The following is a 26,632-nucleotide window of genomic DNA, read 5'->3' as shown; positions in this document are numbered from 1 at the left end:
TTTTGTTTTGATTTAGAATTGTGAGGTATCTACTAAATTCAACATCTGCAAATAAATATCTGAAATGTTTGATTATTGAAAGCTTTCCAGCGCTCTCTAAAAGTATGCAGAAATAGAATATTTTAAATATTGCAAAGTAATGAATTTTTATTGGAAAAACGTTCATTGCATACTTTCAGGGTTACGTATTGAATTGTAATGTGGGGTTTTTACATTGCACTAATGTAACATACAATTTTATATGATATGATATGATATGATATGATTACGATTTGGCCGTTTTTTAATTTAGAACTTTTAGCCGTTCTTGGCATTTGAACGTCGATAACTCGATATACTTTTACGACAATAGCAGTCAATGTCCACAAAAACTATATTAAAGATCTTGCTGTCCGATCGTGGACATTCTTTGTAATTCTTGATTTTTCCTTGATCCTCCGGAACTTGTCCCCTATCATCTTTGTACAATTTTACCTGAAATCACCAGATTTTAAATATACATAACTTTTATTAAATTCATCTAACATTCGATTTATTAAATTGAGTAAGCAAGAAATCTATTTAAGCAAATTAACTTATACCTCAGCCATAACCTAACGGATAATTTCCTAAATCATATACTATATGCCCTTTTTTTATCTATGACGTTTAAAAAGTGCCAATGTAGTAGGCCAACATAAGTGAAAAGCACTTCAGGTGATCTTAGTTATTGTTGTTGCTGCCCACTCTAAGTTGCCATGAACGATAAAAATGTGCCAAGTCAGCAACCAAAATACCAGGCGAACATAAATCAGTAGTAAGCAAATGCACTTTAAATGCATTTTAAATTTTCATGTTGCATACTTTTAGGAGCGCCGAAATAAAACTATTCCCTTCATTGAATGACGTTTTTGGCATATTTAACTTGTGTTGCATACTTTCAGGGTCATGAAATAATTAAATTGCTAACCATTTTATTGAGAAAACTTTTATGGCATACTTTTAGGGTCACACATTTAATGTGGGTTTTAACAGGTTTCGCTTATGTAGCATACTTTTAGGATGTGTTGAATAATTCAACTCTTACTAATCACTGGTTAATTGTTAAATGAATTTGTTTATTTCCGCTTGCTACTGATTTATGTTCGCCTGGTACTTTGCCTTATGATTTGGCACTTTGTAGTCATTCGTAGATATTTTGAGTAGCAGCCACTTGAAGCAACCGCAAGAGGATAAAAATTGTCAAGTCAGGATTTGAAATACCAGGTGATCATAAGTCAGTAGCAAGCGGAATAAAGAAATTCAATTCAAAATTAATCTGATTCGCAAATTTATAAGTATGCTATACAAATTTCAAATTTTTGGAGTGGCGTCAATTTGGAGCAAATTTAAGAAGAAAGCGATAAATAAGCAAATTCGGTCCAATTTAAGTGTAACGCGCATCCTGTGGGCTGTTGTTCCTTTTTTTGCTGATCACTTATCAGCATAAGTGCGACTTTTAGCCATTTTTGGCAGCTTCAACTGGCGTACAACAACAAAACCTATATCTACTTTAATGACAATATCAATAATAGCAATTACAATTATGTCTACTCACAACAACTCTTTGCATAGAAAAAGTATCCTGTCAAAGAACATTACTTGCACTTCTGTATCTATTCTTGAAATTGAAGATTTTTGCATTCTGTACTAAGTTTTCGGACATTAAGCATTTTCCATCCTAGCAACATGTTTAGAAAATTCACAATATTTCAGTTTAGTTTTATAGAACACGTTTATTATTGATATCATTTTCACTCCAATGGTATTAAATAGTAGAGTTGTGGCTGTGGCTCCACATCAGGCACCTCTGGCTGTGGCAGCAGCTGAATCACTCCACTGCGAACGCTGACGCTGCGGGCAAGTCCAAATTGTCGCAGCAACTTCTTGAGATATCGCTTGGGAACACGAACTAGCTGTCGCCGGATGATGCGTTGAACCTTCTTCCATGGCCGACTGCTGCCACGATTATCCTCATCGAATTGATCGGCAACATTCAGCTGTTGCATGAGCTGCTGCAGCTGCTGTTCACTCAGATGACTGAGATCAATCGGTGGCAGCTGCTGATCGGATTCGGATTCCTCGCCATTCGATGTACTGCTGCGAAGACGCAACTGCTTCAGCGGGCGATCGCCACAGGCGGCCAAGCTTGGATTCAAATCCAGCAGCAAGAATATGGCCACAGACAGGCAGTAAAGTGTAGAACAGCTCATTGTGTACTCATGTGATCGACAATAACTGAAAATGGCTCGCTTAAATAGTGAAGATGGCACCCGAGGCGCTTTTTTGCGCCGCATCATGATCACGTTTTGAAGTGATCAGCAGTCAAAAATAAATAATATGGGTCAAGTACTATTCGAAAGATTTCATTTATTCATCTGCTTGTTTTGCCCAAAAAAAAAGAGTGTGGCTTCAATTCAATAAGATTAGCTACAATAAATTAGAAAAAAAAAATGTTGTTGTGGTTGTTGTTGTTTGTGTGTTTGCTGTTGTGTGATCTCAGCGATCGTTGATCGTTCAAGTGGGTGGCGAAATTTTGCCAACGCAACGCTTAGGCAACTGGAATGCGTGTACGCTTGTTCTTGTTCTTGTTCTTGCCCTTGCCCTTGCCCTTCTTGTTCTTGTTCTTGCCACCGCGACGACGATTGTTGATGCGCTTGTTCTTGTTCTGGACACGCTTCCTCACCACACGACGCTTGTTGGGTCGGCTCTTTGTGTTGAGCATCACCTTCTGGCCGTTCTTGAAGTAGCGACGATAGCGTGGCGGAATGCGCACACTGAGCATCTGTCCCTGACCGCGACGTCCGCCCTTGCGACGCAAATTGATGCGATTGCTCTGGCTGGCCTTGCTCTCGTCCGCCTGATCGCCGTTGGTGAACACCTCGTACTCCTGGGCACCGGCCGCCAAAGCCGCCTGCATGGCCTGCTCATCGAGGAGCTCAGCGTTGGCAGCCATCGCAATGCCACCAGCAGCGGCGCCGTCGCTGCCATCGTCAGCGCCATCATCGTTGGCCAGCTCATCGTCCTGATCATCAGCGCCATACTGACGAGCGGTCGATGTGGAGGTGGGACTGGTGGGTGAAGTGCTCGTCGGGGATGAGGGTGTTGCTGTCACTGTGCCCGTTGCCGAAGGTATCGTGCCAGTTGAGGTCACTGTGACAGTGGGTGATGTGGGCGCTGTGGATGTTGTGCCAGGATTTGTGATAATGATGGGGATCACCGGTTGACTGCTGCTGCCGAACATGTTCTTGAACATGAGGAACTTCTTCAGAAAGAGACGGCCACTGGATGCATCTTTCTTATTGTTGCCACCGTTGGCAGCGCCCACTGAACCAGCTGCACCTGCAGCAACAGCGGCCGAAGCACCAGCTGGCACTACGCTCAGTTTATCCTGATCTCCGGCCAACTCGAAGGCGGCAGCGGCAGCAGCATCATTGGAGCGTGCCAGGGCAGCAGAGGGCTCATTGATGTAGCCACTGCGGCGGACCTTGAGCACATGCGATGGCCGTTCGGCGAGCGTTAGGCTGACAAGCAGGCTGCCGACGAGCAGCAGATGAGCGAAGGATAGTGGAGACTTCATCCTGAATTGCTTTGAATGAAACTACTCGCGATGCGGAGAACTTTTCCTCGATAATGGCAATTGGATAGTCCCAGATGTTGTGGTGTGCTCACACTGATTGGTAATCAATGTTTGATACATTATCGTCGAAATTGTGAGCCTTTTATACCCGCAACAGCACTTGCGCTCAAGACCCATATGCAAAATGGTCAACTGGTCACTTCACAGTACCTAAATTCCAATTCTAACTGTAAATGGCCTAGGGACTGAGAGTGTGACGATATGTACACAAGGCATACTCACACACACTCGCATCATGCCTACCGATTTACAATTCACAATTGAATTCAATTCAATTCAATTCAATTTTTAGACCTTTAACAAAAAAATGTAAAAACGCTTCGAGGCGAAAACGTTCTTCACCGTCATCGTGGTCCGCCTCGCCTCGCTCGTTCTGCTTATCATCTTCTCTCCTCTGCCATTCCATGCCCCTTCCCTCCCCTCTCCTCTTCAGTCCAGTCAAGCGTTCAAGCGTTCATTCAATCGCTCAATCGTTCAAATATTGAGCCGCTGTCGCTGGCTGCTTTTCGCTGTGCTTTCTACGCACGCCGTGTTTCGCGCACTTGGCCATGATACCTGCCTGATATCTCCCTCCCCTTTTGGATACCATTAACCAGCTTCTTCCCTCCATTTCCCCCCTCCGCTCTTCCCTTGTCCTTGGCAGCATTCAACTATTCACGTTTGTCATCACGGCTCTCACTCATTGTCGAGTGCAAATCCAAGTCCACGCATACAGCATACAGCATTCAGCATAGCCATCGCCTCTGGGATGCTAGTTGGTAAAAAAGTGAAAACCCATTCAGTTGCCAGGCCATTGATATTGAGTTTCTACTCGCAATTAAACAAGCGGGTCAAAGGTGACCCAATTGACGCGATATTCAAGTAGGCCTAATCCAATTTGACAACTCAACCCATTCCTAAACTCGTGATTGGACTCCAACTGTTTTTGTCTTATTTTTTCGATACTAGTTATATTTAAGTGAAGATTTTAAAAGGGAAACTGAAACTTCTATGAATAATGGCACGAGTTTCGAAACAATTTTCACGACCATTTGCTGTAACATCTTGAGTTGCACAGAGAAATAAAAACATAAATTAGGAGATATTACAAAGAGAGAAGAAAATATTGAAAACTTCGTTCTAAATATTTAAGATTTCTTACTTTAAAGTAAAAACTACAGAACATTCTCGATTTATCATAACAACTAATGATTTTTATTCCAATCTCAATCATTAAAAAGTATTTGGGATGCAAGCAAATAACAAAATAATTAATAAACAGATACAAAACAAATCAAGCCTTAAGATGGAGTTTTGTATGTATTTAACAATCTTACGAATTATAGTTACATATTGAAAAATTAAGCAAACCAAATCAGAGAAGTTTCTTTGATCATAATAATTTGCTAAGATAATTTCATAAGGAAAAGGACTTAAAGGAAATGTAATAATATTTAAATATTTACACTTAATATTTATGGTCAGGATGCTTAGAGCGAAAGGTAACATTCTTAAAGCTGGCACATATTTTGTGGAATTTTTCCACATTATGTTTTAAGATGAAATGAAAGAAATGAAAGAGCGAAAGACTTCAGCGCAGCTGTTGAATATTCATGGAATTAGTGTATTTCAAATTAGTGAATAATTCTATGCACAATGAGACGACTCAAAGAGCAAAGTTTAAAGTTAAGAGAATGCTGAAGAAATAGAAAAAGATAAGGACTGTTTTTTACTAGGATGAACTTGTAAAGCAGCAGTAAGTAAGTAGACATAAAAAAACATAATTGTTGATTAGATTCGATTTATTTGCAAGATGTCATACATTGAATTGTGATCGATATTTCGCACTAGGATCTAGTTGCGGCGACGGTTGTTGCGACGACGGTTGTTGCGGCGATTGCGGCGACTGATGCGACGACGGTTGTTGCTGCGATTCTTGCGGATCAATTGGCGACGTTTCTGCTGCTGGCGACGACGTTGGGCACGACGATTGCGCTGGGCACGACGACGGTTCTGGACGTTCTGGCGGCGCAGATATGTGATGCGTTGACGCAACAGTTTGTTCTGTTCCTCCTGGCGACGCAGCAGCTCGTAGTCTACCTGTCTGGTGTTATCGGCGGCGTTGTTGTTGTTGCTGTTGCGGTTGCTGTTGGGGCGATTGTAGCCACGATGGCTGGCACCGAAGCTGGCGGCATCGTAGATAACGATATCGTGCTGGTTGTCATTCTGATAGAGGCCATCGAGCTCATCATCGTTCTCCTCATCGTCATCGGACTCGTCGTCATCGATGTTATTCAGATCACGAGCCGATGAGCGGTTTGATGATGATGTCGTAGTGGGAGAAGTAGTTACTGATGGTGTTGTTGTTGTGACCGAAGTTCCCGTTGTTGTGGTCGGTGTTCCCGTAATTGTTGTCGTGGTGGTGGTGGGCGATGATGATTGACTTGAGCAGCCCTTGAGGGACAACAGATTTGTGAGGGATCGACCCTCAACATTGCCGTTTGCCACTTCGTTCTTCTTGAACACTCGGTACCTTTGCTGAGCTCCAGCCTCTTGCTCTTCGTTGCGTCCAACTGCAATTAATCAATTGATGGAGGATCATTGGAGGATCGTCATCGGCAGGAGGAATTCATAAACTCACCTGCTGCATTAGCCAAAACTGCTGCTGAAAGCAACAGCACTGCACAAGCCAAGAATCTCATGGTAATATCTAAATTGAAAACTTCGCAAACTCTTTAGTATCCTTTTTTATTTTGGTTTGTTGGAGGGCCTCTGCTGCTGCTACTGCTGCTGCTTGCCTTAGGGAATATCGCTGGTTGACTGTGCCTTTGTCAGCGACCTGCCGAGGGTTATATACCCGCTCCATATCAACAACAACTAGTCCAGTCCCGTTGCTAATAATTCTCATTATCATTTTTTCGCAAAAATCATAGGAACAAAAAAAGATTTGCACATTTTCGCATAAATTGCTACGAATTTGTTCTTGTTTCATTTTGTGTAGTTTTTGGCGACAACGTTTTAGCCACAAAGCGCTTTGCGGCTTTTTGCGAATGAACTAGATTGACCCAGCGACAAAGTTCGCAGCTGAGATCACACACTCACATCTCGCACTCGCTATTCAGCACAGCACAGCACCACCTCGGCCATATATCATTGATCAATTCGATTCTCTCCTTTAAAAATCCCAACCAATATTAGACTTTATTTTTATGTCATGTCGAAGGTGAAACTGTCTAGATTACTTCCTCTTTGATTGAAAGCTTTCCTTTTTTTTTAATTTTTATTTTATTTATACTTAATAAGCAATAAAAGCTGGGGTTTGTTTATTTAATAGTACATTTTCTTTGCACAATTTCTAGTTATTTTAATTGGATGTAATTGTAAAGATTTCTTTATGTCGATGAAAGTTTAATTGCCAATGAAATCATTGCATTGAACATTTATTTTATTAATATTCTTTAATTCACAAAAAGTATTTTTCTTTGGAAAGACGGAGTTATCATCTTTTCAACAGCATTCTCCTTTCTTTCGATAATTAATCCACAAAAATATTGTGATTCATCTCTGTAACTTAAGTTCACATTAGGTTGCATGCCTATCAACTCTACGTGTCTAAAAAAGAACATATTGTGTACTCTCTAGAGTTTTTTGAATGTAATAGCATATCGATATACCAAATATAGCCTTCGGTATATTTTGTACTTTTTAATATATTTTTAATGAAATAGTATATACCAAATACAGAAAATAACAATTTAGTATTTTGCGAAATATATTCTATATGTGTTCGGTATATTTTTAGTATAACGCCGCAAAGTTATATATGTATATTGTGTATTTTGCCATACTTTAGTGTTTTTCTCTCGAAATATTTGGTATATTTTTATAATAATTCCGGTTGGGTATTTACAATATATATTGTGTACGCTTTAGATTATTTTGAATGTAATAGCATCTCGATATACCAGATATATGCTGTAATATTCGTTAGTATTTTTTTAAAAATATTTAGTATTTGCTTACTGAAAACTGGTAATAGGTATCTCACACTGGAGCCCTTTCTTCCGAAATATCTTTCTTATATGTTATTTATTTAAATGTTATTGTTGTTAAGTAGCATTTTTCAATGTTAAATTAGTTGAGCTTCAATGTTGTATTAAACATGACAAAAGAAGTTAGCAATTACAAAGACTACACATTAAAATTTTCGATATCAATTTTCGATCAGCAATTTGTGATCAAATAAAAAAAAAAAATACTTTTCTTTTAGGAAATAATGCAACAAGAAAAATATTTCGATAAGAAATGTGTGATAAAAAATGTAACCAAAGATATGTAAAGAAATAAAATGAAATACTCATTTAGGAAAAGCGAAATGATGTGATAAAATACTTCTAGGAAGACTTTTTTACTTTTTTACCATTTATCAATATTAATATTTGTATTCTGGAAAATAAAGATATTCAGCTATTCATTGAAAATTATTTTTGGTAGCTTCAGCTAAGTATTTTTTTGCTGGCTAATCGATCGAAAATAAAAAATCAAAGAGTTTATATTGTGAATCATTTTATTCGATGTCGAAACCAATTACAACCATATTTTGTGGGATTGCCTCAAGCTGTCTGTCACTTAGACCATAATGCGGTTGACGCGACGGTTGGGAGACCTGTTCCTGTTGGCGTTCTTGCGGAAGCGGTTGATGCGACGGATGTTCTGGATGCGGTTGCGACGGCGCTGCTGCTGCTGCTTGCGCTGACGGCGACGCTGCTGCTGCTGCTTGCGCTGGCGACGACGACGCTGGGCATTCTTGCGCTGACGTTGACGCTGAACCTTCTGTTGGCGTCTGAACTGGCGACGCTGGCGAATGAGAGCATCTTCCTGGCTACGCTTGCTGGCGGCACCGGCGGCGGCATAACCGTGGTAATCGTTGTTATCATTGTACTGCAGATCATATTCCTGATCATCATCGTCGTTCTCATTGTCATCGACATCGTTGACATTGCGACCAGTTGGCGTTGTAGTAGTTGGCGAGGTTGCCGATGGTGTTGTGGTCGTTGTGGAAGTACCAGTCGAGGTGCTTGGCGTTGTAGGGGAGACGGTGGAAGTTGTTGTTGTTGGCGAGGTGTTGCCGGAGCCGGAGCCGCTGCTGTTGCCACTCAAGGCGCTGATGATAGCAGCCAACTTGGTGGGACTAATGCGTCCCTCGGCGGGCAGCTCAACATCCTCCTGCTGATAACGTTTCAGCACCTGATACTGGCCCGATCGCTTGCCCTGCTGTGGCTTGGCTGTTTTGCAAATGCGAAAATTGTAATTGAGGAGCAGATTTGATTGGCTTTGGCTTTGGGTTACTTACCATTCACCTGCAGTGCAACGGCTGCCAGGCAGGCAACGATGAGTAAACTCTTGAGCATATGCATGTCCTTGATTTGGATTGTTATGAGGAAAGTGCTTGAACTCTGCTTTGCTTTTATGTGCGAATCTCTATTGGATGCGGATCGCTGCTTGACTGACTTACAACGCCAATGGCTGGCATATTTATATGCCTACAAGGCATTTCGTTAGTTAGTTAGTTCGTAGGCCTACAAGCTTACAAAAGGGTTACAAGCCACTATCAACAACAACAACAACAACGCGAAAGAGCGACATTTTTAGTGAAGCAGAGCAAACCCGAGAACTTGACAACATCAAAAGAAATTCGCAGTCTTCTCTCGCAACTCGCGTTGTAAACCATTTAGCATAATCCCATAAATAATCAACGTTGACCCGGGCACAACAACCTGCGTAACCTCTCCCCAAAAAAGAAGACACAATATAAATATATACATATATATACTTGATCACAAAACTCTCTTCGCTGGCGTGTTTCTGGCTTAGACAGTAGGCATTTGCATACTGGGCAATATGCTATATCTCTGTGTTGCTATCAATCGATGATGATGAGCATTAGCATATTCATATCTCGCCAGCTTGGCATTTGTTCTAGCCACAAGTTCAAGTCGCTAGAGTTCCCCAAACTAGCATCCAAAGGGCGAAAGTGTATGCCATGTCAATGAACCACAAAGGCATTTTGGATGCCCAAAAAAATTGATCTAACAATTGCAGAGATTTCATTCAATTGCTGTAAAGTGGAAGTTGAAAAGGTTAAATAAATGAAAGCTAAAGTAAAGGAATTTATAATACGAAGAGTTAACTTTGAGAGTGCATAAATCATTGAGAGAGTTTTAGATGATTTCCTCATTCATTCTGCAAAGCAAGTAATACGACATACTTGTATCCTGTAAGAAAATAAAAATAGTTTGAGACAGAAATATTCAACTTTGCAGATCAACACAAAAATCAGACTTAGTAGTGTTGAATTCTTTTTGATAGAGTCTAATAATGAATAGAAAACAATTTCCTTTGACTGAAAAAGCGACACATGCTTTCTTTTAAGGAAGTTCTCCAAGATTGCAATATTATTCATAAATACTATTTTGGAGTATAAAGAAGTAGTATAAAAAGAAAGTAGCTAATGCAACTAAAGTTGAAGTCTAAAGAGAAAGTGTAAGGACTAAAACAAATATTAAAAATAAACTTTTTTTAAATGAGCAGTAATGTAAGGTATTTCCTTAAAATTAATAAGGATCTCCTTAGGAAAATATGCCCAAAAAGCGTTGGAAGCTTAAGAAGTTCTCTTAAAACTCAGCAAAGTTGAAGTCCTAATAACTAACCATAGTATGGAATATAGATTCCTCTTCTTCAATCGCATTAACAACGAAGAAAAAAAAAAAAAGTTTCAATTGGGAAAAAAAAAGAATTTATTTTTGTGGCTCTTGGCAGCCGTTGCATTTTTGCTGAATACATGCGGAATAGAATCGAGAATCGGGATCAATCACTAAAGTGGTCGGCATCATTTAGGCAACGAGCACACGGCGCAGGCTGCGGCCACGTCCACGACGACGGCGACGCAGCAGCTGGCGGAGGCGACGACGCTGGTTGAGGCGTTGGCGGCGACGCTGACGCTGCGACTTTTGGCGACGACGACGCTCACGGTTGTTGCGGCGACGACGGAGACGCTGGTTCTTGGAGCGAGTCTTGTTGCGGCGATTGCGACGGCGGCTGTTGCGGCGATTGTTCTGCTGGACGCGTTGCAGGCGCTGCGTGTTGCGACGCTGCGAGACGCGCTGGCGACGCAGCAGCTCACGAATGCGCTGATTGTGCTCACGCTGGAGGCGATTCATGCGGCGACGATTGCGCTGCTCCAGCTGGAATTGACGCCACTGCTGTTCGGTGGGCCGACGCACCAGGCTGGGATGCGAATCACTGACGGCAACGGCGGCGGCAGCCGGTTGGGCAGCTGTGCCAGCAGCAGCATTGCCAGCGACCATGTAGAAGCCCTCTTCGTCGTCATCATCATCATCGTCGCTGTCGACATCGTTGTCGCCATCATCTTGGATGGGCTCATCATCATCATCATCATCGTCATCATCGTCGTAGGCACGAGCATTGTACAGCGAATGCTGTTCCTCATCATCGGCATCATCGTCGGCGGCAAGTTCGCCGCCAGGTCCGAAACTTCTGCCCGTTGTGGTCGATGACGATGGCGAGCTTGTCGTGGGCGATGTGGTGTCCGATGTCGGTGTATCAGTGGTTGTCGATGTGCCCGTGGTTGTCGTGGGCGATGTGGTGTCGGTTGCCACTGTCGTCGTTGTCGTGGTGCCCTTCAGCGAGCTGAACTTGTTCACGATCGACGAGGTGAATCGACCCTCGGGATAGACATTCTCGCCACGACCAACGGGTCGCAGGCCCAAGCGATAGCCGGATGATCCATGGGCTTTGCCATTGGCTGTCAAGTGATGTTTTGGGTTAAGTTAGTTGCTAATATGTTTCCTGATGCTTTTGCTTAACTCTGCTTACCTTGGGTATCGGATGGAGCGAGCACAGCGCAAAGCGCCAGCGCCAATATCAATTGTGGCAGGCACTGCATGGTTGAGGTGGAGGATGATGAAGGGAAGATGAACTAACACTGACTCCTTTTTTGGGGGGTGCTGAATGAGCGATCAAAGACACTTGATGGGCACTTGTTGGCTCTGAGCTTGCACTCGCCACTGACTGACAACAGTTGGGAGCCCGCAGATTATATACCCATCAACTTCAACATCGCTCAGCGGCGGCAGCTTCTGCTCAGGATGGTTGATGGATTACTGTCACACTCGCTTGACCCCACACTAAAATCCCCCTCCTCCCCTCGCCACTCCTCTCTGACCCTTCTCGAACAGCTTTCTTGGCCATATACACACACACAATACATTTCGCTCGATAGTGTGATTAATCTCATCAACGCCGCGGGCAGGTCAAAGTGAAGAGCTAGTAGAATTTTTGGCATTCGTCTTAAATATTATGCTAATGCCAAAAATTACAGAACACGCTACAAACTATAGTTCTATAGTCGCTACTTCTTTAGTACTCTCTCACTGTCTCTCTTACTCATTCATTCACTCACCATATTGCCTCTAATGATTGATTATCGGCATTAGTTCTTGAACTCGGCTCGCAACTGTGCCAAAAAGACGCCAAACTGAACCTGCGATTGAACCATGAAGCAACAACAACAGCGACAAGAACAAGAACAACACTCGCCCCCAGGTGGGAAGCAATTTAGAGAGTTTTCTAGTCGATTTATTTTTATTTTTTTACCACACAATCTACAGTTTCTTTTACTCCATAGGCCTTTTCTCCAGACCAAGACTGTTTCACAGTTTTGTAGTTAATTGGCATCCAAATCAGTTAAACAGCTACTACATTCACATCGGGTATCTTAACTAATCTGCAAGTGCTTAATGCACTCCAGACAACAATTTTAACTAATCTTGCAAAAAACTACAATAATAATATTAGGAATGCATACTAATGTAAAAATTGGTAATAAAGATAAAGTCGAATGTGCTCGCTACCCAATTTAAGTAAAAGCAAAACAGAGCAGTCTTTTTCTTCAAATATGCATAATTATAAATATAGTAAAATATACCGAACAATATAATTTGTACATATATGGATATGCTATTATATTCAAAATATAAATAAATGATAAGTAAGCAAGCAGCAGCTACATTTTCAGTAAAATCCAAATAGTGCGGTATTATGCTACAAATATACTGAATATATACACAAATTATACAAATACTAAAATTTGGGTATATCGATATATTATTACTTTAAAAATATACCGAAAAATACTAAAATATACATACAACAATTTTAGTATATTGATGATTTACTATTACATTAAAAATGTATTAATTTTATAAGGATATAAGGATATAAGGAATTGTTACACAAATTTCCTGTAGTCTCTAAGCTATAAAAACTTTCTACCGTTTGGGTAGCGGTAATACAAAATTCTTCAAATTATTGTGCTCTTAAGGAAATTAAAGTTTGTCCACTGTCAAGTGAAACTGCTGCAGTAAATTTATAGCTCTTTATTTATTAAAAATTCAAGTTCTTTCTACCACACATAAGATTTTTTAAGAGATCGACTATTTTCCTTGCCGTACATGTCTTGACCACCATTTTCTTAAAGCAAATAACCGAGATTCAATTTCATTGTTAGATATCTTTTATTTCTGTTTTTCTTAGTTCAAATTTTTCTTTAGTTTAGTCAACTTGCCAAAGTGTCGTATAGTATTAGTATTTCATTACTTTTGATACTTCTCTGAGAATGTTCTCTAAAAGTTTCTAAATTATCGCAATTTCATTCGATTCTGCAAGTTTAAATCAATTATTATTGCTTGAATTTATTTCAAAATAATGTAGTAAGCTCAAAAAGCTTATATTGTGTTTTCATTATTAACAGAAATACATTTTATATTATATTCATTTGCGTTTTTCTCGTACATGTTAATGATGTAACTAAACTAACTAAAAAATATAATTAATTTAATGGTTTTTAAACATTGTTTTATAAATTTGAAATTAGATACCAATAAAAACTTAAAAAATAATATTAAATTAATGACGAATTGAAGAAATAAAGAATTTCTTTTATTTTATTTATATATCTTAAGCAATTAATCGTATTAATTAGAGCTTTATTTATGTTAAAAATGTTGTTAACTTCTAAAATCTCATTTTCAAATGATTTTAATTACGCATATCAAATCAGAAATCAGAAATAAAATTCATATTTTACAGATTACTAAATAAAAGTACCAAATTTAAATTTTGCAATGTATGGTTTTTTTACATTTTTAATTTTTATTAATTATTTTGAATAAGTTCGTAAATATTTTATTTCTTCCATAAATAAAATGCATTTAATGATATATCGGACATTAAAAAGAAATTGGAAGCTAAAGTCCCACTTAAAATTCATCTTCACTTTGTCATAGAATTGATTCTATAACAAATAAAATTAATAGTAAAATAATATATTTTATTGAATAAATTTCTAAGTATTTCTGTTGCTTTTGCTTTTTTATTCTTTTTTTCGTTGGATTGAATTTCTAAATATTTCTATAGATTTAAGAGTAATGATGATTCTGCATTTTTCTGGTCATTTAAATAATAATAGTTACGCTAATAATATAAAAGAATTTTATTTACAGTAATTGACATCTGGCATATAAATGCGAAATATTTTCGATATCAATTCAGACATTATAAATAAAATGAATATTTTGCTGATTACTAAATGAAAGTACCATAATATAATTTCTGTTTATTGTTTGGTATTACTTAAATGATATTAATTAGTATCTATGTAAATGATTTCATTTGTAAATATTTCTATTGTTTTAAGAATAATGTTAATTCAGTATTTTTTCAGTCATTTAAATAATAATAGTAACGCTAATGATATGAATGGATGGAAAATCACATGCAAAATATTTTCGATATCAAATCAGACATTCGAAAAGAAATTCAAGTTTCACATAAAGGTTTCCTTTTACATTTTGCCGGGCAGTTATTGATTTGCACGCATTAGTCGTGATGCGAGTAGCCCATTAAATCAAAGTGATTGCCATTCATTCACTTGGTTACGAGAACAAAAGCCAAAAAAACAAAATCAAAAAAAAAAGCTAAAGTAATTTTTCTATTTTCGATGCTCAAGCATATTGCGCATACGCAGCGTGTGCTGTCTGCCGGTTCAAGATTTGGGTCAAGCTGATCAACACAGTTGTTAGTCTGCTAAGAAAAAAAGAAACTGATAAAACAGAAACCAGTTAAGATCATTTTGTCGAAAGAACTGCAAAAGGAAGCTTCGACAAGAACAGATTTGTATAGCAAGTCAAAGCAAAGATGAGATCAAATTAAAATAGAAGAAAAAAACTAATGAACATCGTTTCATAACAGATGAAAGGAATGTCCGTTATGACTAGAATATAAATAAGATCGGTTATATTAAGCTGCTGAGTCAATGAAATGCTTAGCAAAGTTTTTAATAATCTAGAGACATTAATTACACAAAAAAAAAAGAAATAATTTGCTGAATGGCACAAAATGTTAGCTAATGCAAAGATAAGGCAAGAGAATATTGTATGTAATATAAGAGGTATAAAAAGAATATAGAATATGAAGGTATTCATATGGGGATTAATCAATGAAATGCTTTAAAATAAAATGAATTTAAAAATAAGGAATAAAAGCAACAAACAAAGGATAAAGGAAAGAAAAGGCATAAAAACATTTTAAGTAATATCAAATGTGAAGTAAGAAAATGTAAGTTAAAGACTATAAATGTAGAGATTTAAATAAAATAATTGAAAATGAAATTAACTTAAATATGTAAAAAAAATGTTGCTAAATGTAAGTAAAAATATATAGAATAATACATAAAGAAAGCAAACGAACTATAAATATAAGGATTTATCAATGAAAACTAATAACATTATTAATTATGAAAAGAAAACATTATTAAAAAATATATAATAAAGAGAAATGTTATATTTTCTAATTAAAATTAATAAAAGAAGAAAATATAACAAAGAACAATGTTAAAAAAATATGTATAAAAAAGAAAATATAAGAAATAATAATATAAGTAAATACATAAAAATAAAAATAGGCAATAAATCCAAATAAACAAAATAAGAAAATATAGCAACGAATAGAGTACAGAATATAGAATAATATTACCAAGAACTAGAAATAAAAAAGTAAAAGCTGCAGTTTTAATATTTTCGTATCACATTCATATTTATTTTCGATTCCGTTTCAATTGTCACATTTTGTGTCTGTTGTATCGCTTAACTATAATACTAGAAGTATGGTTTGCTCCCGGCGATTTTCTGCTTGCTGATTGCTGCTTAACCCTGGAACATGACCTGACCACCGCGACGACGCTGGACGTTGCCGCGTCTGCGATTGCCATTGGGACGCACGACACGGACATTGCGACGCCTGTTGTTGCCACCACGACGACGCTGTCCGCCACGGCGACGACGCTGCACCGGACGGCGACCGCCGCGACGACGACGCACAACGTTGCGACGGCCGGCGTTCTTGCGGCGACGCACAATCACACGATTGGCGCGCTCCTCGCCGACGGCGGCCAAGGCATCGGTGGCGCTGCTGCGCTCCATGAGCGCCACAACGGCGCCATCGGGAATGGCATCGAGTGCGGCACGTGGCACGAGCAACGCTGCCTTGCCCGTCTTCTCATCGACAATGCTCTGACCCTCGATCTCGACGATGCCATCGGGCACCATGATGGCACCGGCCTGATCTCTGGCCACCATCATTTGCGTGGGCTTGGCGTTCTTCAGCAGCGGCTGAGCCTTGGCAGCGCCAGCGACGGACTTGCGAGCCAGACCTGGTTTGGCTAGGACCAAAGGCAGCTGTGGGGCAGCGTTGTCCTGTTCGTCATCGTCCTGTTCGTCATCGTCGTCATCGTCCTGTTCGGCATCGTTCTTAAGCAGCACCAGCTGACCATTGCGTGCCAAGCTCAAGCCACGTTGCAAGTGCGCTTCGTGTTCGTCCTCATCATCGTCTTCTTCATCGTCATCGTCATGCTGCACAGCAGCGTCATCGTCTTCATCATCATCATCATCGTTGCCAAGATGGTCGATGTCATCTTCGGGCTCTTCGACAATCTCAAAGCCTTGAACCACGGCGCCAGCATTGGCGCGTCCACGTGGCACGCTCAAGAAGAGATACGGATGTTGCAAGTGCTGCAATTGCTGACGCAGCTGTTGCTGCTGTTGACGCAGCTGGCGTGGCTCTGTAATCAAAAAGCAATTGCAATTGCAAATCTGAAGCGAGTGCGAGGCAAATGTGAAACTTACCCGGCACAGCCAAGGCAAAGGCCAGCAGGCAGCTGAGCACGAATAAAGCGCTGAGCTTGGACATTCTGATAGCTGATCCTGTTTTGATTTGGGAGTGATTTGTTATCGTATTTATTTTGTTTTTTTGTGTGTGTGTTTGGGAGTGCCTCTGTCTGCCTATTTGCTTCTACTTAATTGTAAGCAAAGTCCAACAGAACTGTACAGATTCATCTGCTGCTGCTACGTTTTTATGCAAAAAGTTCTCGACTCGCCACTCGCCGATCGCCTCAGTCCGAAGACAAAACAAACAACGCACAAAAAAAATTATGGAGAACAAAAAAAATAATAATAATAGAAAAGAAAATAAGAAGTCGACTAAAGAATCATTCTAACGATCGACACGAGAGAGAGAGACACACAACACAAGCGTTAGCTCTAGAGATTGACATAATTACGCCCAATAGAATGCTGGCAACATGGCAAACAGCAATCAGCAAACAGCAAACAGAGAAACGTTCTGAACGGCATCCATTTCCAATCTCGCGAGTCGGCATAAATTCAAGTGCCGAAAAAAAAGATGGACAAATGGTCAACGAGGCAGGTCACTGACCGCGTGCGCGTCAGGAACAAAAGCGTCTAACGAAACAAACAAGTTGAAATTGAGCAGCCGAAGAAAAGCCAAAGAGAGATTCAATCGACGAACCCACGGGCAACCTCGTCATGCTAATGACAAAACAATCAAAACGATGAACTTGGACCACAATCACACAACCACAACCACAACCACAAAAAATTGCCCAAGTTCGCCAAAGTTCTAAGACCTAAAAGTCCCGAGTGCCTATTGCTTAGTGCCAAACTGGCCCAGCGACGCATGGCAACTGTTTGGGCCACGGTCCGATCGCTTGGTCATATACTCGCCACTCAAGTGTGTGGCCCCATCTCAGCTCAGCTCAGCTCAGCTCTGTTCTGATCTCGTCTGATCTGTTCTGATCTGCTACTACTACTGGACCATGATGGCCACGATTTGTGCCCATTTGCAAAGTGTTTCTTTCGCACGCTGCTGCTCGTGACTTTCGAACTCACTGAAGAGCAAATTCATCTCTTCATCTACATATCGTACACACATAAGCCTATGGCAAACGAGACTCTTTACTGATGGGCTCATAGATGCTCTGTAAACGATTGAAGTTCATTGTTTATGATTTGAATAGGAAACAAAAATTAAACTCAATATTTTGTTAGCTAAACAAATTTAAGCAATGATAGAAAAGATTTTGTTAGGGTCAAAAATATTTAATCATATTTTATGTAAGTATCCTTTTTAAGTAGTAAATATGTTCATGATTAAATTCATATTAAGTATTAATATTGTGAATAAATTTTAAGAAAGTAATAAATAAAATTACGATAAAATAATGAATAAAAATGAAAATCATTAATTACTTACTATCCATATTTTTGTTGTATAATTTTTTGTGCACTTCACTGGAACAACACTCTTTATTGATTATCTGGCAGATGCTCGGTAAAACGATCGAAGATTATTATTTATTCTTTGAATAAGAAACAAAATCTTAACTCATTATTTTGTTAGCTAAGGAAACTATAATCAAGTAAAAATATAAAATATTTTTAAAGTTTAAAGAAATTTAAAAATGCGTTCATTATTTTTTATCAAAGTTAATAAACAAATTGTAAAATTCTTAACGAATAAATCAACTTTTTATATATTTATTGTCTAATACATTTTCTTTACTTATCTGAGAGCAAATGACTTAAGAAAAATCTGCAGTGAATCAATCCTCAGTTCAATAAATACAGGGTATAGAAACAGAACTTTACCAATGTTAAAAGATTTATGTCGTCCATGCTAGACGCTTATGCTGGGGCGTATTCGGGCTGATAAATAATGCTGAAGCTGGTTGGAAAGATCGAAACCACAGCCGTCTGGGGTTAAAGCAATTCGCTCTGAGAAAGTATGCCATGTGAAGAGCACTTCATAATCACAACATTGTAACGAGTCTTCGCTCCTCGCAAAGACATCAAAATGCGGCTCCACATTTAATTCGATAGCTGAAGAGGCGCAAACCAAAAAATAAATTGCGCACACAGAGAGAAAATTATCTTCAAAAAATGTTGAAGTTCTCAATTCAAATTTCTTTTTTATTATATTTTCTTAAATTCACAATATTTTATATCTTTGCATGATCTTAAAACTATCTTATTTCAAGAATGATCAATATAGAATATTTCTATCTTGTTGGTCTTCATATTGGTATTCAAATTCTTGGTTAACCTTCATCAGTCATTTTATGAATGATTTTCACAACGTCTATTCTCTCTGTGTACCTGCACATCATAAATTACTATTATTATAATTTATTGTGGGAGCGTACAGAAATAGAAGCTTAAAATTGAGTAAGAAATTCGCACAATAGTTGAGCTCAGATTATTATTAATTAAAATGGTATTCCACGAGTTTCAAAATCTTATAAATCATCGGTTAAGTGGATAACACATTCTTGAGAAAACTTTCTAGGACTCGAAAGAAATAAATACAAAAAAATAAATATATTTTATGACTTTAATATTGTTTACTGAAAGTTTAAAATGGCTTACAATTTTTTTAATTTTGACCATCGCAATATCAAATTCAAACATTTTGTATAGTATTATTGTTGTGATTTCGTTTTATTCTCAAATATTATCATTAAGTTACATATTTTACACTACTCTTAAGTATACTCTACTAAGAAAAGTATCTCAATTTATACATTACGCATCTAATATTTATTGTCATCTTTTCGACTACTTTAAATTTTATTTTATTTTGCATTATTTGCATTAATTTGACAATGTCTTCGAAATTTTAATCATATAAGTTTAATTATATTACAATTCTTGCAATAAAAGGTAATAGTTCTTGGTAGTTTATTTTATAACACTTCTTGGATAGTTAATAACAAGTCTATAAAGTTAATATAGTTGTTGCTTCATCATGGCCCGCTTCACGTTTAAATTCTGCAGCAACATACAGATATTGTTGAAGTTCCTGACATCGATAAGAAACCGTTGAGCAGTCCAAATTTGTGCTTTAGCTGTAAAAATACTAGGAAATTCTTTCAAGTTAACTGCTTCATTCGTATAGCAACATGAATTGCTGATAAGCCTAAGTTAATTGTAAGCAAGTTTTGTCCTTTGATTTATTATACCAGCTACACATAGGGAAGAAAGGTATTATCACTCTGTGCCTCTAGTTCAAAGTTGTTCATTGCCGTAACAAGCGTAATTTTGAAGCTAAATACAACAATAACTATTGTATTTTATGATTCCTGAAAAATTAAATTAAATACTTATGCCTTTAATCTCTAGAAAAGGAATGCAAAGTGTGAAATTGTTAAAAATATATATTTATTAGTTGACATATTTTATGATTCTTTCACACATTTCAACAATAAAGTTTCACAAAGCTTGGCACCTTTTTATTAAATGATATCTATGACTAGATTTGTCATGTCATCGTTACAAAGCAGACTGAATTCCATATCTTTGAATTTATACGTGTCTATAGATTTGTTGCATAAATTTAATTTACTAACAAATTATTGTGATGAAATAGAAAATGGATAGATTTAATATCAATATCAATTCCATTTATTCTATACATCTTAAATAGAATTAATATTAACATCGATTCCATTTACAGTGACAACAAAATCAACATATTCCTTTAGCTCAACCATCGTCATAAATTACTAGATATTTAATATTTGTTATAGAGCTCTTGTAAATATTTTAAGAGATTAAACTACAGTTAAGATAAAGCTATTTCTGAAAGTGTCGTTTTTAATTTGTGAAGCACAACAGAAAAAGCTGAGAAAAAACGATTTGTTAAGATTGAAGATTGTTAGCGCAAATCTTTATTCTTTTTCAGTAGTAGCAGCTGAGATTAAACCAATTTGCTTATAGATAATTTTAATCAAACTCGAAAAATCTTTCTAACTCATGTCGAACATTTATGCAATTAGTTTTAATTTGAAATTTATTTGTTGTCATTCCTTACATTAAGAAAAAACCAACATAAATCAATTTTGTTTTCTTAGCATCACAAAAAATAATTGAACATATTTCATGTATAAATAATTTGGCACTTGAGCAACTTGAACTCCTTTTGTCTGCTTCGCAAATATTCCTTTGAGATGTACTGCAAAATTTATTGAAAAAGTAAATTCCTGAGAGCCTCGAAAGAATGTGAATAAAGCAAAAAGTATGGTAAAAATATGTGCATATATTTATTATGTGGAATCATTTAAGAAATCACGATTTCTGCATTACCTCCAACCAAAATGAGGGCCAGATATCATTTAAGTCGGTTTTTCGGTTGACAGTAACGAAATCCGCATAACAACAGCGATGTTTAAGTAGAAGAACAAAACCACACAGCAAAAAAAAAATGTTGAAGAAAACTGCGAAAAATTTCTAAAAGAAATTAGCATAAAAATTTGCCGCAGCTGCGGCTCCCCACTCAGTTGTCTGGCGGGCAAAAGTTCAACGGTGTCAAATGTCAAAACGAACTGCAAAACACATGCCGTGAATGGTAATAAGAATGTATGGAAATGGGCAAGCAAAAGGCCAATTTTGAAAGCTGAAACAAGCAGAAGCAGAGTCTAAGCCAAGCCCCAGAATCATCACAATCCCCATGTCCATCTATGTATGGACAGAGAGCAGTCGAGTCTAATAAATTGATTCAACTCGACAGAGAAATCGGAATAAAGACTTAAACTTCGATGTCGGCGTGGACTTGATGTTGAGAGGCTTTGGCCAAGTTGAAAGTTCAACGCACCAAACAAACAAAACGAAATGGGCCCAAACAATGGGCCAAGTTTTTAGTTTTTCTTGTTGTTGCTATTGTTGTTACTGTTATTGTTGGTTTTTGTGCTGAGCTCTGAGCTCTGGAGTTCTTTCTTTTTCTTTCACATTTATGTTCCATCTGTTGTTATTGTTGTTGATGTGTTGTTGGTTGCTGTATATAATGGAAATTAGCTATGGAGCCAGGCAACTAATTTTGGCTTAGCAGGTTGTGCGGCAAATTCGACTTGTGATGTGAGGCCAAGAGTTGAACTTTAAGCAGATGCAAAATAAAGCAAATTAATTTGAATTATGAATTTCTATAATATTTACAGTTAATCGAATGGGCCTCTTTTGAGCAGATATCGACTGCCTGACTTGCCACTTGCTGCCACTTAACTGATCATTCACCTCATCGCTCGCACATTGGCGCATAATTAATTGTCGTGGAAGAATGTGGCCGGAGGGCATAGTTGTCATCGGTCCGAACTCAAACGCAAATGCTAAAGCAAACTAAAGCCAGGCTATCATGCATATCCACATCCAACAATTTGAACTATCCAAGCAGCATTCATCTACCATATACCATATCCATCGAAAACTTGAACTGTGTCCGTGACGAATGATGTTGTCAACGGGCGTCTTCTGTTCGAATGTGCCAATGTGAAGTGCGCTCGCATCTCGGCCCAATACTGTCCCATTGATTGCTCTAACCATTTTGCCGCACTTCGCAATGATTATGCAAAATTCTCATCACACAGAGCGACAAGGCAGATGTCTGCCCCGAGGCCCCATTTCCAAAGTCAAGAGAAGTCCAAGCTTCAAGCTCCAAGTCGAGTGGCGGTTGGCAGCAGCAGCAGCAGCAGCATCTCGTTCCAGTTTTAGCTATTATTGTGCGGCATGCGACGACGAGTGGGTGCCCCAATGTGATTGAATGCTTCTCTGGTGGTGTTGCCTCCAGGTGCTAAATTATTGTTGTTGTACGTGTGCGTGTGTGTGTGTGTATGTGCTTAGGTTGAACCTGAGACGCGACTCTAAGTGGAAAGTGATTCGCCGGCCCCTAAAACTGTGCCTTTTATTTTTTATTTTATTTTCAATTTTGTTTTTTTGGGTTGAATATGATATCTTTGTTAATAGGCGCAAAACGATTTTCAATTTCCGCTCGTTTATCTCTTGCAAAAGCTAATTGATACATTACGATTGCGTTCTACATCAGACAGCTGCTTGCTATGCGACTGTGATCCTGTAGCTTAAAAGCTGCCTGCTATGGAAATAAGTACAGCTCCTGTGAGCCGCAAGCTGACAGCTATAATCAGTTCATTCATGTTGGCATTCATGTGTGAAAACTACCGTTAAGTGATTCAAAGAACTAGTTCCACGAATTATGCCGAGTCAGAATTATATTGAGATTCTCTATCTTCGCATCTTTCTGGCCAATCTACATTAATAAACATGACCCGAACTGTGACTTTCTTCTGAATTGTTTTGGCCAACGCTAAAATCGGTCAAAGCGCACGAGCCTCATTAATATGCAAGAGTCTTTTTTGTTCGGTCTCGGGTCAATGTGCTCGACGATCGACGCTAGTCGGCATTAATTATGAATAATATTCATGAATAACACATTAAAAAAAAACGGCACACAAAAAAAGAAAATATGTTTTTTTTCGGTATTATTAATATACCGTCGAAAGATGCTGTTGTCTTTCTTCTCTCTTCTTTCGAGTTCACAAGGGGTTAACAGCTTTTTTACTGGGTTTTTTTCGGTCTTGGGGTCGTATCTCGATACGCACACACACACACACACACACAACAACAACAGAAAAAAAATGTAAAAAAAAGTTTATTCTTTTCGTGGGTTTTGTGTTTCGCACTATTTTTGGATTGAAAATCATTTTTGGGTTATTTTTTTGTATATGTTTCGGTTTTCTTTGTTTCATGTTTACTCAATTCTCAGTTTAAGCTCTCGCATTTTTACAACTAGACTGCGACAATGGGCGCGGACGCTTCGCCATCCTCTTGGAGGGCGCGTCCCACCTTGCGCAGGGCAAAGCGACGATTCTGATGGATCAGATCGAAGTAGGGATGAAAATCGCCATACGATACATAGCGAGCATCGCCATAGACGGGCTGCACATGACGCGACAGTCCCGGCTCATTGTCCTCACCGACAATGATGTACTCCTGCTCGGGCTGTGTCTGACCAGACGCTGGCGTCTCCATTGGCTGCTCCACATTGGCGGCAGCTGGAGCCACAGCAGCCGTTTCCATGGCCTCGCTTGTCTCCTTCATGGGTTGCTGTTCGGTTTGTGTAGCTGCCGCTTGTGGCTGCTTCTCGGTGCTTTCCACGGCGGGAGCTTTCTCCACAATGGTGCCGGGGCGAATGCGTGTGGGCAGCAGACCGCCAGCTTGCACGGGCTTGGCGGCAATCAACACTGGCTTAGGCTTGGGCTTAGTCACAGCTCCGCTGGATGTAGAACTGGAGCTTGAGCTGGCGCCGGTGCGCGATGGTGGGATCTGGGGTGGCTGGAAGATGTCCATGAGCGAGGCATCGGCTAGCAGAGGCACAGCCGAGGCAGTCAGTGTGGGACGCTTCTTTTTCTTCTGGGCATTGGAGCCGGCGGCGGCACCACGCACGGGCAGCGTGGTGATGGCGCTCTCGGGAATGTTGAGAATAAGCGGTTGAGATTGAATGCCCTCGGTGAGTGAGACGACAGTCTGGCGATCAGGTGGCGTCAGACCCAGCTGGCTCCAGGGTATGGTAATGTATTGGGTGGGACGTCCCTTGCGACGCACGGGCACCGTCAAAGGTGGCTGAGGATAGGGACTGGCGGGCACACGCTGCGATTGTTGCTTCTTAACGGGAGCGGGCGCATAGCCATAGGGATAGCCGGGTGTCAGCTCGAGCAGCTCGGGTGCCACATACACGGTCTGACCGTTGCGGTTCACCAGCAGCGTTGCCTGCTGGGGACGACGGCCGCCGTTGCGCGTCGGACTCTGATTGCTCTGCGACTGGCTGGAGGACTTGCGCAACTTGTTGCCCAGTTCGCCGGGTGTCTGACCGAAGGTGAAGCGACGCAGCTGATTGATCAGGTTCTGTTGGCTGTTCTGAATGAAACCCGCTTGTCCCTGGGACTTGCGGGAGGATTGCGAGTAGATGACGGGCGTGAAGTTCTCATCACTTTCCTCTGCCTCTTCCTCGTCATCGTCGACCTCCTGTTCCGGCTGCTGTTCGGCATCATCGGCCTCCTCTTCGTCGTCCTCCTCCTCGGCCTGCTGCAGCACAGCCAACGGCTGGGGTCCACGTCGTGTCTGCTGTGGGTGCTGACGACGCTGCGAGTGCGATTGCAATTGGGATTGAGATTGTGGTCTGCGGCGCAGTACTGTCTGAGCTTGGGTAACGCGACGACGCTTCAATGGCTGCTGTTCAACGGACAGTTGCTCGTCCTCCTCATCGTCAGCCTGCTCGAGCGATTGATCCTCATCGTTGTTGGGCACAATCTCCTCCTCGTCCTGTTCATCATCATCGAACTCCTCGTCGAAACGATTGCCATTGTAGTAATCATCGTCGTACTCATCCGACTCCAGGGAATCGAGGCGATTGTTGAAGCGATTTGGACGTTGGCCACGATTTCCGTTGCCATTGCCAATGCGGTTGCCATTGCGGTTGCCGTTGCCGTTGCGGTTGCCATTGCGATTACCGTTGCCATTGCCATTGCCATTCAAGCTGCCATTGCCGTTGCCATTTCCATTGCCACGCCTTCTGTTGGGACGCTGCTGGACACGCACCACGATGTCGGGACGGACGGTGGTGGTAGTTGTGGTGGTCGTCTCACGGACCGGGACTTCCGTCAAACTCTGCAAGCTGGGAAGACTGGGCAGCTGTTGAGCAGCGCCAGCGATGCGATCGTTGAACCAGCCGGACACAGAGCCAGCCAGCGTTGAGAAAGACGAACCCAAACCCTGGCCAGGATTCATGCCAAACAGCCAAGTGCCGGGCGATGTGGAAGTGGTGCTACCCGAGCCGGCTGGCGTTGCCTGTTTGCCCTGAGCCTGGAGCTCATCGAGTGCCGCCTGACGGGGCTTGAACGCGATCAGCGGATGGATGATGAAGTCGGCAACTGTATGCGGTTGAGCGGATTTCTCATCAGCCTGCGGCTCCGAGCTGGGCTCTGGGCTGGCTGCCTTGGCGGCCGCTGCCACTAGCGGTGGCTTCTCGGTGGGCGTCTTGGGCACCATGGGGGCATCCTCTGCAAGCCAGCCGAGTACACGTAAACACACACGTTAGCACAGACACACACAGTAACGGATCGCACAGCAAAAAAAAAGAGCACATGAAAAAAAACGTGGGGAAGGGGAAGGTTTGGGAAGAGCGAAAAAAAACACACATTAGACTTTAGTCTCGGTTTTGGGACGTGTTGCTGAAGATTGCCTACCAATCAGCGCCATGTCGGCAATGGGTGATTCCGTTGACTGTTCCATGGCAGCCACTTGTGGCAGCTCCTTGGCCACAACGGGGGCGACGACAGCGGGAGCTGCGGCGGCTGCGGCTGCGGGGGCTGCGACCTTGACGGCGACGGCGGCCTTGACCTCGGCGTTAACAAGCGTTGCAGCCAGGACGAGAGCCAGGGTCAGGCATAGTGCCATTGATTTGGCCATGTCTGTGTAATGGAATTAACACTCACACACACACACACACACACAATCACACTCTTTTGCTCACTCACACACACACACACTCGGAAAAGTTCTCGTTTTTGTTGTTGTTGTTGTTATTGTTGTTTGCACTTTGCGTCTCCGTTCGCTTCGCTCGTCCACAGACAGACGTCTCGTTTGGCCAACTGTTTGAGCGTGCGCGGCGACCCGAGCTTTTTATGTACCAGCTACAATTTGGCGAAGAGAGCCGCGA

The 26,632-nt window shown here is 40.4% G+C and overlaps 7 protein-coding genes across 7 annotated transcripts; all 7 read right to left on the bottom strand.

The window, feature by feature from the left end:
- Nucleotides 1-1,772: 1,772 nt before the first annotated feature.
- LOC133847803 (uncharacterized) lies at nt 1,773-2,231 on the bottom strand. The gene has a single exon (XM_062283034.1). It carries the CDS (start codon nt 2,229-2,231, stop codon nt 1,773-1,775), a length of 459 nt encoding a protein of 152 aa, XP_062139018.1.
- Nucleotides 2,232-2,401: 170 nt separating this feature from the next.
- Nucleotides 2,402-3,693, bottom strand: LOC133848492 (uncharacterized). Its single transcript, XM_062284088.1, has one exon. The coding sequence runs from the start codon at nt 3,596-3,598 to the stop codon at nt 2,570-2,572; it is 1,029 nt and encodes a 342-aa protein (XP_062140072.1). The 5' UTR covers nt 3,599-3,693; the 3' UTR covers nt 2,402-2,569.
- A 1,745-nt stretch (nt 3,694-5,438) lies between these two features.
- Nucleotides 5,439-6,444, bottom strand: LOC133849184 (translation initiation factor IF-2). Its single transcript, XM_062285091.1, has 2 exons — nt 6,279-6,444; nt 5,439-6,210 (listed from the first exon to the last, which is right to left on the bottom strand). The coding sequence occupies exons 1-2, from the start codon at nt 6,337-6,339 to the stop codon at nt 5,492-5,494; spliced, it is 780 nt and encodes a 259-aa protein (XP_062141075.1). The 5' UTR covers nt 6,340-6,444; the 3' UTR covers nt 5,439-5,491.
- Nucleotides 6,445-8,253: 1,809 nt separating this feature from the next.
- On the bottom strand, nt 8,254-9,131 carry LOC133849449 (probable serine/threonine-protein kinase irlA). The gene is made up of 2 exons (XM_062285549.1): nt 8,991-9,131; nt 8,254-8,922 (listed from the first exon to the last, which is right to left on the bottom strand). The coding sequence occupies exons 1-2, from the start codon at nt 9,052-9,054 to the stop codon at nt 8,267-8,269; spliced, it is 720 nt and encodes a 239-aa protein (XP_062141533.1). The 5' UTR covers nt 9,055-9,131; the 3' UTR covers nt 8,254-8,266.
- A 1,316-nt stretch (nt 9,132-10,447) lies between these two features.
- Nucleotides 10,448-11,717, bottom strand: LOC133849422 (ensconsin). The gene is made up of 2 exons (XM_062285500.1): nt 11,534-11,717; nt 10,448-11,462 (listed from the first exon to the last, which is right to left on the bottom strand). The coding sequence occupies exons 1-2, from the start codon at nt 11,601-11,603 to the stop codon at nt 10,531-10,533; spliced, it is 1,002 nt and encodes a 333-aa protein (XP_062141484.1). The 5' UTR covers nt 11,604-11,717; the 3' UTR covers nt 10,448-10,530.
- Nucleotides 11,718-15,836: 4,119 nt separating this feature from the next.
- Nucleotides 15,837-17,124, bottom strand: LOC133848629 (uncharacterized). The gene is made up of 2 exons (XM_062284265.1): nt 16,900-17,124; nt 15,837-16,835 (listed from the first exon to the last, which is right to left on the bottom strand). The coding sequence occupies exons 1-2, from the start codon at nt 16,961-16,963 to the stop codon at nt 15,922-15,924; spliced, it is 978 nt and encodes a 325-aa protein (XP_062140249.1). The 5' UTR covers nt 16,964-17,124; the 3' UTR covers nt 15,837-15,921.
- A 6,458-nt stretch (nt 17,125-23,582) lies between these two features.
- LOC133848172 (uncharacterized) lies at nt 23,583-26,551 on the bottom strand. The gene is made up of 2 exons (XM_062283616.1): nt 26,160-26,551; nt 23,583-25,973 (listed from the first exon to the last, which is right to left on the bottom strand). The coding sequence occupies exons 1-2, from the start codon at nt 26,380-26,382 to the stop codon at nt 23,704-23,706; spliced, it is 2,493 nt and encodes an 830-aa protein (XP_062139600.1). The 5' UTR covers nt 26,383-26,551; the 3' UTR covers nt 23,583-23,703.
- Nucleotides 26,552-26,632: the final 81 nt, after the last annotated feature.

This window comes from Drosophila sulfurigaster, chromosome X, assembly GCF_023558435.1.
Source record: "Drosophila sulfurigaster albostrigata strain 15112-1811.04 chromosome X, ASM2355843v2, whole genome shotgun sequence".
Lineage (NCBI taxonomy): Eukaryota > Metazoa > Arthropoda > Insecta > Diptera > Drosophilidae > Drosophila > Drosophila sulfurigaster.
Note: the sequence above shows the minus strand (reverse complement) of the source record. Positions and strands in the feature narration are given on the sequence as shown.

Excerpts from the sequence above, each read along its gene's own strand:
- LOC133848629 (XM_062284265.1), bottom strand. The coding sequence starts at position 16,963 with ATGTCCAAGCTCAGCGCTTTATTCGTGCTCAGCTGCCTGCTGGCCTTT. Across the intron at positions 16,836-16,899 it reads CTTTGCCTTGGCTGTGCCGG|AGCCACGCCAGCTGCGTCAA; the intron begins GTAAGTTTCACA and ends TTTTGATTACAG.
- LOC133848172 (XM_062283616.1), bottom strand. The coding sequence starts at position 26,382 with ATGGCCAAATCAATGGCACTATGCCTGACCCTGGCTCTCGTCCTGGCT. Across the intron at positions 25,974-26,159 it reads TGCCGACATGGCGCTGATTG|AGGATGCCCCCATGGTGCCC; the intron begins GTAGGCAATCTT and ends GCTGGCTTGCAG.
- LOC133849184 (XM_062285091.1), bottom strand. The coding sequence starts at position 6,339 with ATGAGATTCTTGGCTTGTGCAGTGCTGTTGCTTTCAGCAGCAGTTTTG. Across the intron at positions 6,211-6,278 it reads AGTTTTGGCTAATGCAGCAG|TTGGACGCAACGAAGAGCAA; the intron begins GTGAGTTTATGA and ends GATTAATTGCAG.
- LOC133849449 (XM_062285549.1), bottom strand. The coding sequence starts at position 9,054 with ATGCATATGCTCAAGAGTTTACTCATCGTTGCCTGCCTGGCAGCCGTT. Across the intron at positions 8,923-8,990 it reads CGTTGCACTGCAGGTGAATG|CCAAGCCACAGCAGGGCAAG; the intron begins GTAAGTAACCCA and ends TTTGCAAAACAG.
- LOC133849422 (XM_062285500.1), bottom strand. The coding sequence starts at position 11,603 with ATGCAGTGCCTGCCACAATTGATATTGGCGCTGGCGCTTTGCGCTGTG. Across the intron at positions 11,463-11,533 it reads CGCTCCATCCGATACCCAAG|CCAATGGCAAAGCCCATGGA; the intron begins GTAAGCAGAGTT and ends ATCACTTGACAG.
- LOC133847803 (XM_062283034.1), bottom strand. The coding sequence starts at position 2,231 with ATGAGCTGTTCTACACTTTACTGCCTGTCTGTGGCCATATTCTTGCTG.
- LOC133848492 (XM_062284088.1), bottom strand. The coding sequence starts at position 3,598 with ATGAAGTCTCCACTATCCTTCGCTCATCTGCTGCTCGTCGGCAGCCTG.